Consider the following 12,708-nt stretch of genomic DNA (forward strand, 5'->3'; position numbering starts at 1 on the left):
ATGTTTTCACGCGGCTCTCCGCCGCCGGAGGAGGGAGGTGCCGGGGGTCGGAAGGAACTGGCCGGAGAGCAAGATCACTTGTCCTGTTCAGACATCCCCGGCGTGGTCCGAACTTCCCAGTGCCCCAGTGTTTCTCCAAATGACCACGGCGCCATGAGACAGCTCTGTGGAGGCCGGGGTCCATCGGTCCGTCTGTCCAGTGACGACGTCGGGGACGTTTGCAAGGGCGACAGGAAGCCGTTCAAAGGTGTACAGACACCGTGCTTTTCTCGGTCTTCGCTTGAAGCGTCGACAACCAAGCTCGCGAGGGAGGTTGAAAGAGGACTCCCTCTGCAAAGGAAGGAGAGTGAAGAAGAGCCGGAACAGCGGCGCGAGATACCCGCGCCGCCTCCCCCGTCTTTTCTCTCTTGCGCTGCGCCTTTTCCGCCTGCCTCGCAGGTTGGTGGCCGAAGCGATTCGCTTCAGAAAGCTTCACGTGTGTCTGCTTCGACGCGCTCGTTCGAGGAAGAGGCGCCGCGCCCTGCCTCAGAAGTCGTGTGTTCGGAGGATATGTGGCTGCCGGAGCGCGATACCGGGAGGGCCGCGCCTCCTTCGTTTGCGAGAGACCATCAGACTTTGCCTTCCGAGAGTCTGCAGGGCGGCGACAGCCAGCTGCATGCGCACACGAGACGAGACGGAGGGAAGGGGAGCCATGGCGCTTCCATTTCCCGCATCGACTCTCTCGTTGCCGGGATGAATGAGGAGGAATGGACAGGGGTGACCTTCCACGTCGATGACGCGCAGAAAAGAAATCCTTGCTTCCTGCTGCAAGGACTTGTCGACGCACTCGCACCACGGGAGCAACAAATCTCCGTCCACGTCGCTGAACAGGTGAGGGGCTGAAGCCGAAGAACCACCGGCAAGTCCAGGAGAAGACAGGAGAGCGTGAGAAACAAAAAAAAACAGGAAAAGCTACGAAACGCCGTGCATCAGACAGAAAGGGGCGCCTGCGTTGTGACGACAAAAACTTTTCCACGCACGCTGCACAGACAATTACGGAGTCCTCGCCGTTATCTACCAATGGGTCCCAGTCGTCAAGAAGATTGGAGTGTGTGTGATGGGGCAACACAGAGCTACGTGTGATCTCTTCCTGGCCGCAACATCGTCGCACGTCTTTATATATATATATATATATATATATATTTATGTATAGCAGGCCAGAAGCGTCAGCTTTGTTCTGTGTTTCCCTTTCGGTTTCTTCGTGTCTCCGTTTTCTGATGGTTCTTTGCGAAATGCTTCCCTTTTTCAGATTCCCGCCCTCGAGTCCGTGACCTTGCGGTTTGCAACGAACCGGGCGAAGCTGCGCTTCAGCGAGCTTTTTCTGCGGGGTTTGAAGGCGCGGAAGCAGTCCTCTTCTTGGTCGTTTTTGGTAAGTTTGCATTTTCATTTTGGGATTCCCCCCCTTGTCGTTCAACCTTGCTCGCCGTGTCCGTGCTTCTTACCGTCCGCCCCCGTTTCGCCTCGTGCACGCTCTGTAACTCGATTTCCCGCTTCCTGCTGCACATCTGCGTGTGGGGAGAGGTCGAGACATGTCTCGGAGCCGCCTCCGTCTCCACGCGCCGCCTCGTTTTCTCTTGTGTCGCCTCGCAGATTCCCGGCGTCATTAATCCCCAGACGGGCTTTATTCTCGCTTCGGGATCGCCTTTCCACTGGCCTCTCGGCCTCGCGGGCGCCATCGTGGAGGCGGAAGAACGCGCCGAGCGCGCTGCAGCCTTCCACGCCTGTCAGCACCACCCACCGCGGCACGCCTGTGCGTCCCTGTCCTCTCCCGTGTCTTCCGCTGGAGAAAGAGGCGAGGGAGGAGACACGCCGGAAGGAAGAAGTCCGCCGTCCGCCGTTGCTCACCGCACCAGTAGTCCTGGAACGGGCGGCAACAGCCGAAACACAGTTGAATGCAAGTGTCTCTGTCACGGCGCAGAGCGGCGTTGCGGAAATCAAGACACGACGCCGAGACAGTCGTCGAGTTGCGGCGCGAAGGGGGCGGGAGGATACGGGGCAGAAACGCAAACGGCAAATGCGAACGGCGAGTCTTCTGCGCGCTCACTGGTCTCCTGTTCGCCGTCGTATCTCACGGGATCTTGTCGGAATGTTGCCACGAAACCGATGGAGGCTTTCAGCCCGTGCGCCGACGCTTCTCCTTCGGGGCCTAGGCCAGCGCTGTGTCCCTGCGGGCACTCCGACGCGTCCTTCGCGTCTCGGCCTTTCGCTGGTTCGGCCTCGTCGCCGTGGTCTGCCCTCGTGTCTCCGGTCGGATGCAGCCACGCGGATCCAGGCTCCGACTTCGCCTTGATCTCCTTCGTGTTCTCTTCCGGCCCGAAGGACAGCGGACCGTCCCCCAGGTCGGAGACGGCGCAGGACGGTCAGCGCCGGTGCATGCATCGAGGCAGTGACACGCCGTCCTGCGTCAGCAGCACGTGGAGCCATACGAGCAATTCAGTTGAGGACGCTTCGGCCGAAGAAGCCTTTCCGCTGGATTCACGCGACCAAGTTGTCTCAACGCCGAGTCAAACAGGCGCGAAGAACAGCCCCTGCGGCGTTCCCGGCGGGCCGTGGCTGGCACCGAGGCGGCGGCGGAGAGACCGAGACGAGGAGCGACGAGGCGCGCGCGCGGCCGCTGGACAGCCCGAGGAAGCCAAAGCAGAAGGCTCACCAGCCGCGCAGGGAGACGCCGCGCCGCATGAAGCTGTTTCGGCGGAGCGGGTGAACGGGGCAGGTGAATCGGGGCGAGACAACGGGGAGAAAAGCGCGAGGGAAAGACCAGGCCGAAACGGGAGAACTCGGCGAAAAACCAAACCGCCCATCACCATCAAGTCCTATGTCGTCTCCAGTGACACGTGGCAACTCGGTGAGGCCCCCGCCATACACCGGCGCATTTGCCCCGCGTTCGCGGGCCGAGCTGCAGACAACGGTGCCGGCTCTACGCTTTGTGCAGAATGCTGACTCAAACCTAGCCGTCAGCTTGAGACGCTCACGCCACGCCCACAATCGCCCTGCCGCTGGAGGCCGGAAGAAGCCCGAGTCGTCGCGTGCCTCTCAGTCGAACAGAAAAACGCCTTCGGAAATTCAACTCTAAACTGAACTCTCTGGCTTTATCTCCGGATATATCGATATATATATACATATAGAGAGAGAAAGAGAAATAGTAGTGTTTGTGTGCGTCCATATGAATAACTCTATGCAAATGTGCATAGTTCGTTCGTATATATATGTGCCGGCGCACCGCTGCAGGCGGGTCCTTCTCTTTTCAGGGGGTCTACGATTCGCCGAGACACGTGCCGGTCGTTGTCTCGCTGCAGATACGTTTCCGCGTGCAGTCGAGTCGGTTTTTCCCTCGTTTTTCCCTCTCTGGGCCTTCAGGATGCATCGAGTATGGGAGTCACTGCATGCCTGGACAGCGCGCTTACAACGAGGACCGCGTTTGCGTCGTTCCCGCAGTCGATGTTTGCACGCGGGAAGGATGCTGCAAAGCACACACCAAGGTACCTCTTCAGGTGTTTTTCCACCCTGTGCATGCCAATGTCTCCTCGTGTCCACCGGTTGCTTCTGAATTCCACCGCTTCTCCCCTCTCACCACGTTTTCTTCTTGTGTTCTCTCGTTTCTTCGGGTTGCTAGTGTTCGAATTCGCCTTGTCAATTTTTGTTCGTAGTTGTGTCTCGCAATGAGGCACCAGAACGTGACGGCAGGCACCCCGCAGTGTCTGTTGGAGAAAGCAGGCGCTTGAGGAGTGCGTTTTGCTCTCCTGGTCGTCTTGCTTGGATATCTGTGTCCCCTCCGTTCCCGCCGCTTCTCTAATTCTGTTTCGTCTCCGGTTTCTCTCTTCCCGTCCTGACTATGTTGCTTCGGGCTCATGAAGGATCCGCGCCGTATTTCTGCTCGGGATCTGCGGTCTGCCATAGTCTGCGCGTTTCCGGTTTGCGTTCTCTTCTGCCGCCACGCGCTTTCGGCGCTTCTCTTTTTGTCTTCGTTCCCGACCTTGCAGGCCATGTTTTATGCCGTGTACGACGGTCACAACGGCGAGGAAGCCGTCAATTACGTTCAGGAGCATCTCCACAAAAACATCTTTCGCTCTCGCGCCTTCCACGGTAAGCCACGCTGGCATCAAAAAATGCAGCTTTCGCATGCACGAACGCTCTTCTTGACCGAAAGCCCTGTCCCCCCCCCCCCCCCAAAACCTTGCCATGCATCCTGTACAGTTCCCCGTCATACATTCACTTACTTGCACTCCTATCCTGTGGGAATCCACCCAGTGTTCTTACTGTATATCTGTATACATCCATGTGTGTGGAACGCATGCGTGGGTATGGGTAGTCAGATGGATTCCGCTGTAGATGTCTGCGGACGTGGCGGCGTTTTCCTGGTGTGTGCTTCCGTTTGTAGGGGACGTGTCGAAGGCGATCCGCGCAGGCTTTCTCGCCACAGACAACGCTCTGCGCGCGATGGTTATGGAGAAAATCCGGGGCGAGGGTTATGACGACCAGGACATCGTAAGCTGCACACGCTGTCACGCACTTTTGACCGTAGCAGACCGAGTCTTTGTAAAAAGCGGCTGGGACGCCGTTTTTCTCATGCCTTCTGTGTGTCGAGAGCCTGCTCACTGCCTGTCTTTCAGTCCCCCTTCTCAAGCGGCACGACGGCCTGCACGGCGGTGGTCCGGGATATGCAACTCTACATTGGGAACCTTGGAGATAGGTGAGAGGCCGGAGCAGCAAGGTACAGATTGCTAGTGCAGCTACACGGCTGTTCATTTTCGGAAGACCTCGACAGGCGGACACAGATATACGCGCGGAATCTGCACATACCAACATATATACCAACATATATATATATATATATATATATCCTAGCCTGTGGACGTACATCTGGTTGAGCAAGCGTGAACGTCTTTTAACACGAACACTTGGGGTAGCCGATTAAGACAGAGGTCGCGCGGGATGTGTTGCGTACTCTGCTTGCACGGACTGGCGGGCGTCGGCTCTAAGGATTGTAGGGAAACTGCAGACCAGAGGGCCGCAAGGGTCCGGGGGCTTCGCGACCGAACGTTGTCTCTCTTCCCTGTTTGCACCCTCGATGCTTCGCTTGTGTCGGGGGGTGTTCTGTGCGTGGCAGCCGATGTGTCGTGTCCCGCGCGGGTCGGTCGCATCTTATCACCGTGGACCACTCTTGCCGCACGAACGCGGATGAGCAACAACGTGTGCGAGAAGATGGCGGGCACTACGACACCGACGGCTACCTCAACGGCGCCATCGGTGTGTCGCGGGCGTTCGGCGCCTTCGACAAAAACTGTGGACAGAAACTCTCTGGGTTGACGTGCGAACCCCAGATCCACAAAGAAACTCTCCGAAGAGGTACAGAAGAAGAAAATTCGAGCCGGTCACAGCGCACTCCAACGTTTCGCCGCGTTCGTGTCTCCGTCGTGGTTCTGTTTACGTCCCTGCGTTCGCAGTTTCCGTGTCCGTGATCGCCCGGTGTCAGCGGCGACGTCAAGCCCCTGTTGACGTGTGATGTGGAAAATAGACTCGCAGTACCGCAGGGTCGGCAGATGCCTGCGCGTTGAACGTCTGCTCCAGCTTGCGGCTTCCGGCTCCTGCGGGAAGGTGCGTCTCAAAGAGACGAAGCGGCCTAGGGGCACTAGGAAAGGCTTTCAAGAGGAGTTTCCAAATGGTTCGTGCTTCTTGTGGCCTTTTTCAGAGGACGAATTCATGATCATCGCGTGCGACGGCGTGTTCGACGTGATCAGCTGTCAGGAGGCTGTGAATTGCGTGAGGAAGCATCTGAGAGGCGGCGGGACGGCCGAGACGGCGGCGCAGACTTTGTGCAAGTTCGCGTTCGAGCGACGGTCTCTCGACAACCTCTCGGCGGTTATCGCTGTCTTCCAGTCCCCCGAGCGTCTCCAAAATAAAGACAAAAAACCCGATGGGAGCCCGACCGCCGCAGACGCCGCTTCAAAAGAAAATTCGGCCGCAGCAGGGGCCAGTCCCGGCTCTGCGCGTCCCCCCTCGGGTGCTCCCGTTGGAGCCTCAGCTGGCGACCGCACTGGAGGTGTCTCCGGTGGAGCCTCAGCAGCTGCAGGCGGCTCAGCGGACGGGGCGTGCGCTCCGGGCGAAGGTCCGCCTCGAAGGCGGATCAACTTCGCCGCCCTGAAGGGGTTGTTATAACGGATTATGGTGAACAGACCGCCTTTTTGACGACTGTAGGGGCGGCGAGTCGACGATGTCTCGTGCGGGAGATGAGCTGTCCGCCTGGCGTTGTTTCCCTTGTTGCCAGTAGGGCAAAACACGTTCAGCGAGTGGGAATCAGATATTTCCACGTGTGGACGCAACGGGGGAAAACGAAGTAGAAGGCGTGCTCCTGTGCCAGAGTTGCGCAGAAACGTAAAGGGAAAGCAGATGCAAAACGATGTTGGCACAGAAGAGAAACAGCTTGGAAGATCTGCTGTTGGGTGGGGCCAGGAGGCAAGTATGGCTGCGGTGTAGGCTCGAGGCTCGTTGAAGCCTTTCAGGCAATCGACTGGGAGGCTTTTTTCGCAGGAACTTCGACGGTCTCAATGCCGAATCTGGAGAGACGGTTTTGCCTCACCCGGGTCTCAGCTGCGGTCACACACGAGCTACGCACAAGGCGTCTTGTTTTGCACTCTTGGAGTTTCTCTTTTGCTCCCCCAAGAGCCAGGATGCGAAGAAGTGCTGGAGCGGCAAGTTTGCCGAGGTCGTGACCCGAATAGGAGACAGTAGACAGCGTGTCTTGATGGATCGGTCGAGACAGAAACAGCTTGCAGAATGTTTGACGCGGCTGGAGCAGTCGGCAGCGGGTGTCCTGAGGTGGACTCGTCGTCCTCCCACGGCTCATATGAAGTGGACACATATGGGGCGGTAGGTGCCCGCGCAGGTGACACGGAGAGGGTCAAGAGGCGGGCTTGTACAAGAACCTAGACTGCACGGCAGCATCCACGTTTAAAGACTTTGACTAATGGGTATCTCGTGCGCATACTCGCATGTTCTGTCTGAGAATGGCAATTGTGGCGCTTACGCGACAGGGAAGAACCAGTCGAAAAGACATCCACTAACGTCTGTGCATCATGTACTCAGTGTCTTCCGCATCCCCTTCGCGTTCGTACGTGCCTTAAGAAAACTGTTCAGCTCTTGGGGGTTGGCGCTTGTGAAAATATTCTGTTCTGAGGAAACGGGGTGATTGAAGGAACCCATCAAAAGCGTTACACACACGCGTAAGCACACCGACAGTGGGCCGCAGGCTGAGTGAAGCCCGAGAGTTCCGCTGCCACTCGATCCGGGTTGTACACGTATTTAGTGGAACTAGTTGGGACCTCCGGACGGCGAAAGAACTTGACACCGTGTGGTACCCGTTGCCGATACACAAATTTATTCCTTTAGCCATCCTCGGCGGTGACTTCGGATCGCAGGAACGGTCCTGTGGCAGTCCCGTTGTTGGCTCGCCACGGTGCACGCATGAGAAAGCCGCCGACTGTCGCTCTGTCCCCTCGGACTGTTCACAGTCCATGGCAGATGAGTGGGAGAAGACAGAGAATCGAGGAACCGGGCGACATTAGGCCTGTCCCGCTTAGCGGAGGGATGAGAAGTTGTTCAAAGTGCCACGTAGACCCTCTTTGCCGGCTACGTATATGTGAGCAAAAGAAGGGAGAACAACATGGGAAAGACAAGAGGGAAGCAGAAAGCGGAAAAGTTTATTGGACATGGTCCTAACATCTAAGAAGCGTTCGGGGCCTTCTCCAAGCCGTTTCCAGCTTCTAGTGCGAGCCAGAGCACTAGTGAGGTGATCGAGTCGGTTCTGTACGGTTTTTCATACGTGTGCAAGGGGGGAGATACGCTACTGGTCTTTTTCTGCTGGCACTATGGTCGCAGCAGGAAGCCTAAACATCAATTCATTTTCTGCGTACTATGCTACATACATAACGTTTACGCAGAGAAAACTTGCATTCGACACATGTGCCACTCGTGAGTTTGGTTCTGTTCCGGTTTGGCCTTGCCGATGCCGTTCTCCGTCATTTGGAGCGAGAGCGACCGTGGAAAGAAGGGATAGGACTCTGCGCTTGGTCGGTGCCGAAGAGAGACGACCTTTATGGTGTGCCGCGGCAAGAGGGTGTAGGCAGTCACGGCTTCCGAACCCCAAATGCAGACTGGTACAAAGACGTTACCATATCCTCCGTACAAAGCCGGCAGTAAGAACATGCAGGTCACACTCCGTATTTTCTCTGAGCTACCGGTTCCACAGCGGGCTGCAGACTTCACGTGATTTATTCCGATCCACTTCCGACTTCGTTACCATTACCAGTTTCCGTCCTGTCACCCTTCTTGTTTCGTGTAGAGGTCGCCCATGTGGAGATCAGCGCTGTGCGCTTTCAGAAAACCGTAAACGATAGGATACGGGGCAGCTTCTCGTTTTCAAGCACCGGCCTTCAGGATTCATTCTTCTGATTCTTCATGGAAAGCTTGCAAGCGACAAGGCTGGGGGCCACAGATTACTTCGAAACCCATTCAGACGAAGATGTCAGGTCTCCTGCTCTTCTCCCGGTCGGCTATCTAGCATTTTGAGACTGTCGCTTTGACATTCGCATTTGGTGCCGCGCGTGCTCCCCGTACACTGCCGAAACTTCGTGACGAGGAGCGGCAGTGGAGCACAGAACAGAGACACGCGAGCGTCCGTGCACAACAGGAAGAGCGACGTCGGTAATCTCTCTGGGCATCCAACTGAGGGAACTTACCGCTATTTTTAGTGGTGTGAGGCATGTTAGGTAATTTGAATTGGGCGCGTGTTTTGACACAGGAGACAGTCACGTTTTCGCTCGAGACGCAGATTGTGACGTATCAGAGAAGATGAGTGACCAGTCTTCTCACAATGCCGATAGTGTTAACTCCATCTTGTGTTGCTGTCCAAATATGCGAGCCTCAGCCAGCAAAAGCCGATGATGTTGCTCCGGCAGCTTGCCTAAATGATCCTTTGGTTCCTGGTAGGGACACTGCGAACTTTCACATCCTGGCAGGCATGGCCATACCCCGCAGCTGTCTACACCACTCAGTACGTGCAAGACGTTATGGGCACGCGGCATCAGACTGATTAGAGGTGCAAAACCTACCTGAGTAACCTGCAGATCGTCCTGCATTCATTCCGGCCAGTGTAGCACGCGCAGTGGTGTAGAGTCCACCCCGCGAAGTGCCAGAGCGCCTAAGACCCCAGAAGGCGCAGAGGAGGCAGAAAGCAATTTCCTGCTAGAGCCGTAGACTGTCCACTCTTGTCCTCCGCAGTTCCATTCAAGACAACTCCAGAGCCGGATGAGAAATTGGGCCTAACCTCGGCGCTCGTTCGTCACCTTACAGCGTAGAGAGAGGTGGCCCTCGCGTTTTTTACCCTCCGATGGCAGGCGTGACGAGCGCTGCGTCCGGGGGAGAAACTTCGCTTCTCTTGACCGACGCCTCATTTTTTCCCAACTGCAAAAGTGTGTAGACGTGTATTTGAAGTTTCGACGTCGCAACCGCTCCGGCATGTACATTTGGATGCCCGTGTCTCCTCATGCACAGGGCGGCAAAATCGGGAGACAGATGCGGCATATCACCGGCAGCGAGACAGCATCTGTGCGCATCTACTGCAAAGACATCTGACGTTGTTGTCTCCTGATACGCCGGATTCCCTCTTGTTCCAAGTTTTCCCCCCGAGAGTTCCCGATACCAGTACAGAAAACCCACGTTCTCTCAAGAGAGGACCACATTCGAAGCGGCGGCGTGTGTTTCCTTTGTGTGAACGGAGTTCGCCAAACTGGAGAGCACACAACATGACGCGTGGCTCTACGTCCGATCTTTTTCCTGCTCCGGTATAAAAGGAATGAATGACCAGTTTGCTTTTGGTCTTGAAATGGCCTTGGTCAGTTTCCGTTCGTGTCCTCCGTCCGGAAGCGGTCGATATCGTCGAGCTTTCTCCGGCAGCGGCCGACACGGGACCCGCCCGTCGCGTCAGCCGCATACTCCGCTGTAAACTGAAAAAAACGAGCGGTTACCAAGGACGAGACACCACACCTTTCTAAATTCCGATGCTGGGAGGCGCACTGTCTAGGCAGGACGCATAACCCTTTAGAATGGTACCGATCCGCCGCTTCGCAAGCCGGCAGACGTGCGGGCGTTCCGCGGCATGGAGCTCTACGCAACGCGCAGCGTCCCCTCGTACATTCCAACGTTCTGCCATAGAAGACTGGGAACGAAGACGGCAAGCAGAGGGCGGCTCTCCGTTGGCAAGTCTCCGTTTCGCTTCCGTTCACTTCATTTCTTGGACGACAAGATCGCGGGCCAGCTCTGTGCCTCGGTATCTTCCCTGAGAGAGGATGTGAGGACGGGCACACCTATCGAAGTGTGTACTACAGGGACAGGAATAGGGCCAGCTTCTAGAGAAGCACACAGAGGCACGCGAAGTCAAAGCCAAGGGAGAATGATGCTTTTTGGCCTTCGGCTTCTCACACTTTTGTGCCTGCTCACTATGGTCCACCTCGCCTCGACAGAGGCAAAGACGACTGCGCTGGACGGGGACAGAAGTCGCGTCGCTTTCGCTGCTCAGCTGAGTCCTCGCATTCAACCAGTCTGGGGGCGTTCAGAAGAAAGCCGCTGGGACAACGGGTCGGCTCCGAGAGGGACGTGGCGAGGTCGGCACCGCACGTGGAACGGCTGGGCGGTAACAACTTCGTCGGCGAGTTCTCAGGCGGGAAAGGCCGCATCGCGAGAGTACCACTCGCCACTGCAACTTTATAGACTTTCACTGTGTGTCAGGAAAGGCAACGACGAGCGCGGCGTCCATTGCGAGGACTGTGCGTGTCCATCGAGAGAACCCCGTGAGCTTCACTCGGCAACTCGCCGAGACCAGAAAGGAAGGGGCGGTTGTTTCTCTAGTTTTCTTCACAGGAACTCCTTTTCGTTCCTGTCTCCCAGCTCGACTTGTCGTAATAGTTTGATTTCGTGGAAGTGTGGGCCACACTCTTCTGTAGTGTGGTCCGCCGCAGGACGGCCGACGACATTTTTGCCGGCGCCTCCCCATCGAGGGTTGCGCTCGACTAAAAGCCTGTTAAGGGCTTTCCCCCAGCGCACCAACAGGAACCAAGGGCGCAAAGCAAATGGGGCATCTGGGTTTTATACGGATACGCGAAGAAGCTCTTCTCTAGAATACAGCTCGGTCTTAACCCAAGGCACTCTCCGGTGTGGATCACTGGCTCGGCTGTTCTCTGTGAAGAACGAGCGAGGCCAAGTCATGGCAGAGAAGTCGAAAGCAGAAAGGGAAGCAGTGAAATGGAAGTCTGGTAAAGAGACAAACGAAGGGCGTGCGAGTGATCGGACCCCGGCACCTCTGCTCGATGAGAGCCAAGAAGCTGCCGGGCGCAGTGATCGCAACGACTACGAACAGGGTGAAGACGCGGAGGATGACGCCAACGAGGACGAAAAGAGAGCCTATCGATGGGTTAGCACATTGTCCAGCACGTGCACACACATTCGCATTGAACGCGCACGCATATACTGAACCGTTTGATTTTCTTGTCACTGTTTCGGCCGGCGTCATATCGTTGACGTGCGAGATGTAAAACCCCAGCAATTTAGTGTTTCCACCTCGGCTACGATGGCTCATCACAATACGGTTCGTGGTTCTTTTCGTCTCGTTGTCTTCGAAGGTAGATATTTTGCAGCTGTTTTGTCACTTCTTGTTGCGGACGCGGGCTCGCTATTCTGGCGCACGTGAAAGTATTCTCTGCCAGCCTCTAACTAGAAAAACGGTGGTCTCCAGATTGTCGTATTTTTGTCTTGCTGCATACGCGGGCGAATCGCAACCCTCACGTGATTGTGTCGCAGACCAGCTGAACACATGTGGCAGATGCTGTACAGTCACATCGAGGCTAAGAATCGAGGGACGGTAATCGTGCACATGGTGCATGAGGCGTGTTCCAGCACTGGTGTCGAGGCTGTCGTCTAATTGCCTTCTCTTTTTTGTCTGTTGCTGTGTCTCCGTACCCTCAACGCAGATGAAGGCTAAGAGAGAGCAGAAGGCAAAGAAGCAGCTTAGGAAGGAAATTCGTGTGACTCCTCGGTAGGTGGGAAACGGTAACGCTAGGATGTTACCCTGATTGTGTTTCACTCGCGTCCCGCCAACACGCTCTGGCTGAATACATTTCGATTGTCATGCGACAAGCTCCTCGCGGAGGCACAGCCGTTGACGAAATGGGGCAAGGCTAGCCGGCATCTCAGAGTGGATTTGTATGTGGAATTCATTACGGGTGGTTTAAGAAAACCAGAATGTCATCCAGACAGACTGTTAGCATGATTCTATAGAATTAGTCTCCCGCCCCATACTTTCACCCCATCTCGGTGCGTTTTCCTCGCTAGAAGTTCATGAACGAGGCATTTCGATCGTCACAAGTGTGACAGAGTAACGACAGTCCCCGTGAGAGTGGAGCGCTCCTCAGTCGACACTTCGCTTACACGTTTGGGGATTGATATAAGGGCGGTAGAGAGGACAGGAGTGAACCAAAAACGATAGCCATTGCCGTCGTCACGTATCAGCCAAGGCCACGGTTACCACTTGAATGGTGGTAGTGCATCACATGCACGTGTGTTACCTTCTAGGCCCAAAACACAGCTGAACACTCGTGTAGACCGAGGTACAAAGGGAGA

General features: G+C 56.0%; 1 protein-coding gene across 1 annotated transcript; it reads left to right on the forward strand.

The window, feature by feature from the left end:
• On the forward strand, window positions 1–6,195 carry NCLIV_048310 (hypothetical protein; the record flags this gene model as incomplete). Its single annotated transcript, XM_003884383.1, has 9 exons — window positions 1–870; window positions 1,289–1,408; window positions 1,630–2,884; window positions 3,397–3,518; window positions 4,020–4,122; window positions 4,418–4,524; window positions 4,650–4,729; window positions 5,147–5,385; window positions 5,729–6,195. 9 exons carry the CDS (start codon window positions 1–3, stop codon window positions 6,193–6,195), a joined length of 3,363 nt encoding a protein of 1,120 aa, XP_003884432.1.
• Window positions 6,196–12,708: the final 6,513 nt, after the last annotated feature.

Source organism: Neospora caninum, chromosome X (genome assembly GCF_000208865.1).
Source record: "Neospora caninum Liverpool complete genome, chromosome X".
Lineage (NCBI taxonomy): Eukaryota > Apicomplexa > Conoidasida > Eucoccidiorida > Sarcocystidae > Neospora > Neospora caninum.